The sequence below is a fragment of the Crocodylus porosus genome, unplaced genomic scaffold (genome assembly GCF_001723895.1).
Source record: "Crocodylus porosus isolate Cpor-Errol unplaced genomic scaffold, CroPor_comp1, whole genome shotgun sequence".
Taxonomy (NCBI): Eukaryota; Metazoa; Chordata; order Crocodylia; family Crocodylidae; genus Crocodylus; species Crocodylus porosus.
This window is the reverse complement of record NW_017728947.1, coordinates 2,695,376-2,698,380: the sequence shown is the minus strand read 5'-3', so window position 1 is coordinate 2,698,380 and position 3,005 is coordinate 2,695,376. Positions and strand designations below refer to the sequence as shown.

General features: G+C 42.1%; 1 protein-coding gene across 1 annotated transcript in view; it reads right to left on the bottom strand.

Moving 5' to 3' along the window:
* Window positions 1-3,005, bottom strand: part of LOC109320743 (mucin-5B-like) — an 86,696-nt gene that overhangs the window by 30,836 nt on the left and 52,855 nt on the right. The window contains exons 23-24 of the mRNA XM_019551001.1: window positions 2,269-2,505; window positions 916-1,072 (exon numbers count right to left, since the gene is read on the bottom strand). Of these exons, the coding sequence (XP_019406546.1) occupies window positions 916-1,072; window positions 2,269-2,505 (394 nt within the window). The remainder of the gene's footprint in view (window positions 1-915; window positions 1,073-2,268; window positions 2,506-3,005) is intronic.

Here is a 3,005-nt window from a genome sequence, read left to right as displayed (position 1 = left end):
GATTTGGAGAGATTAAAGGGTCCTCTGATTCAATTCAGATTCAGCCACCGAATCAGGCCGAATCTCTGCTGAATTGAATCAGGGACTGAAGCTTTGCACAGCCTTACTTATCTCAGATATGCTCATCTGCATGCAAACTGCTTCATAATGAGCATGGGCTGAGGCACATGACTTCTGAGGAGAAGCTGAAGGCGCTGGGCTTATTTAGTTTGGAGAAGAGAAGATTGAGGAGGGATTTAATCAATTACATGAAGGGTGGTTACAAAGAGGATAGAGCTATACTGGTCTCAGTAGTGGGAGATGACAGAACAAGGAGCAATGGTCTCAGGTTGCAGAAAGGGAAGTTTAGTTTAGATATTATGAAAAATTTTCTCACGAGTCAAACACTGGAACCTGCAAACCAGAGAGATTGTGGAATCTCCATCCTTGGAAGTTTTTAAGCCCTTGGCAAACAAAATCTTGGCTGGGATGATAGTTGATGATGGTCCTGCTTTGAGAAGGGGTTGGATTAGATGACCTCCTGAGGTCCCTTCCCACCATAATTTTCTATGATTCTACAGGTGTCTATGCATGAGTCCCTTCATGTTCTTATTAGAATGTGTTGGAGAAGACTCGATTAATCAAGTGTTTGAATCAGAACTCTCCAGTGTGCTGCAGCATCTCATGTATGCTGTATCCCTGTATTTCAAAATGTTGGGGTGGAGGATGTGTGCTTTCACTAAACTCATTGAACAAGCTTTAGTTAAAGTGCCCCTGCCACCATTTTTAAATGTGGGATGCTGAACACATGAGATGCTGTGTTTTCATTAGAGTGGCTCCTGACAGCTTTTCTAATTAAAATGCCCCCTCTGTCCCCACCCTGGAGCACATGTAAAAACACCCTATGATTCTATGATTTTCATAGTGAGTACTTACGACAAATGGTAGGACTCCTCCAGTCAATACACACACCAGCTCTACTGCAACTTCTTGAATATGCAGCAACTGTTGTACAGAAGCACTCACAGTCCCCTGCACTGTCGCAGCCACAAAAGTCAAAGACACAAGACTCATAAAATGGAATTGGGTCGACCTAGTAAGATAACAAAGACTCTGTTATAAGAGCTCTTCCTCCTCAGAACTATCTTAGCTGAGACAAAAGGTCCCAAGTAATCTGCCATTCAGTGCCAAATTCTTTGACATAATGAAGATAAAGGTGCTGAAAGTGCCATTAGAATTTCAGCTGTGCAGGATAGGACTGAATAGGGCAGGACTCCTCCAAATGTATGTAGCACTTCAAAGTATATAAAACAAAATCTTGAGTGGAACAAAGCTGGATTTTGCTTGTGTCTTTGGACATGTTTACTCAGGGACACTTGGGAAAACTAGGGGGAATTAATTTATAAACTTGATTAAACTATTTTAAACCTTTATATGGATATATTTTCAGTCACAATTTCAATGGCCTTAATTTGGTTTAGATCAGGGGTTGGCAACCTATGGCCTGCGGGGAGGATTTGGCTGTGAAGAGATTTTATCTAGTTTGCCAAGCACACCAAAAAATCCCAGGTCCCAGGTGTCACCCTGTGCCTGCTACTGCATAAGAACTCTCCACTGCCTCCCCGACACTGGAGCTGGCTCCCCAGCCCCCACCACCCTCCACAGCCTAGTCCACTGCCCACACTCTCCCAGTCTGGCTGGGCAATGGGAGCACACAGGAGACCTAGCCCAGGCAAGTCAGAGCTGCTTAGGCCGATGCAAGGTTTCCAAGACACATGAATGTTTGTGAGATTTTCATGGCCTCAGCCCTCCCCCCCCACCTCACTTTCAATTAAAGGGGGAACCAGAGTCCCAGAGGAGCTGGGAGCATGCTGGGAGCTCTGGTCTGGCCTGCCATAGGGCCATAGTTTGTTAATTTTTCCCTCCATTAGTAAAAAGTTACCAACCCCTAGTTCAGATTAATTCCATCTGGATCTAAACTAACCCAAATTAAGGCCATCTTAACTCCCATCTCTTGTTAATGTAGATGATTTTTTTCTGAGAAGCCTTAGGCTACACTAGGTTATATTACCTTTAAGGTTTTCAGCTAATTGGTATTTTTTCCCTCTATAAGAATTATTTTCTGGGTCTTTGATTGTCTTCATTCTATATTGCTGAATTAATTTAATCATGATGTGGGTTCTCCTGGGTGTCTGTACAACTTCCTTCCCAATCAATAGGATTTGGGTCTAAATTTACTGAATCCTGATGAAGTGAAAACCTCTAAAGTTAATAAAAGAATGGAATTACCTTACTGTGGCAAGTACTAAAGATATCGCTCTTAATAATGCTGCAGTGCTTTTGTCCTAGCATAGACTTGAAAGGCCGATCAGCACATGGGTCAGTCACATTTATATTAGTGCAGGTACTAGTAACTTTCCAGCTATTCCCAAACTCCTGCACATTCAGCTCCACTGACTGCCCTCTGGTGGTAAAGTCATTCATTGAGCGACCGTCAAAGTCTCCACATAGACCACAGACCTTACCCTATGGAATAGATATAAATTATAATTAAGTACTGACCTCTCCTGCTGCCCCTCCTGTCCTCAGATATGGTCTGCTTTTCCATCAAATCTATACTGAAAAAAGTAAATGACTCCCAAATCTCACAAATTCTAAACATCCCTTAGAGCTCTTTATCTTGCAGTGCACACCTTGGAAGAATTGTGGTATAAGGGACAAGATAAAGCCCAATAAGCCCTATTGCATTAAAATCTGTTCTAGCCTTCCTTTACACTGGATAGTTCATAGTACCAATGTGATCACAAAAACTTAACTAATGCAATAAGTTAATTTCATTACAGTGAGTGAGAAACACTCTTTTTTTACAGCATGGATTTCAAATTGGTATTCCATTTTTAGGGGGCATAATTTTCAGCTTAAAAAATATTTTGGCAAGGTATTGCAGATAAAAAGCAAATTTGGGAGTTTCATAGTTTCTAGGGTCGGAAGGGACCTGAGTAGATCATCTAGTCCGACCCCATGCC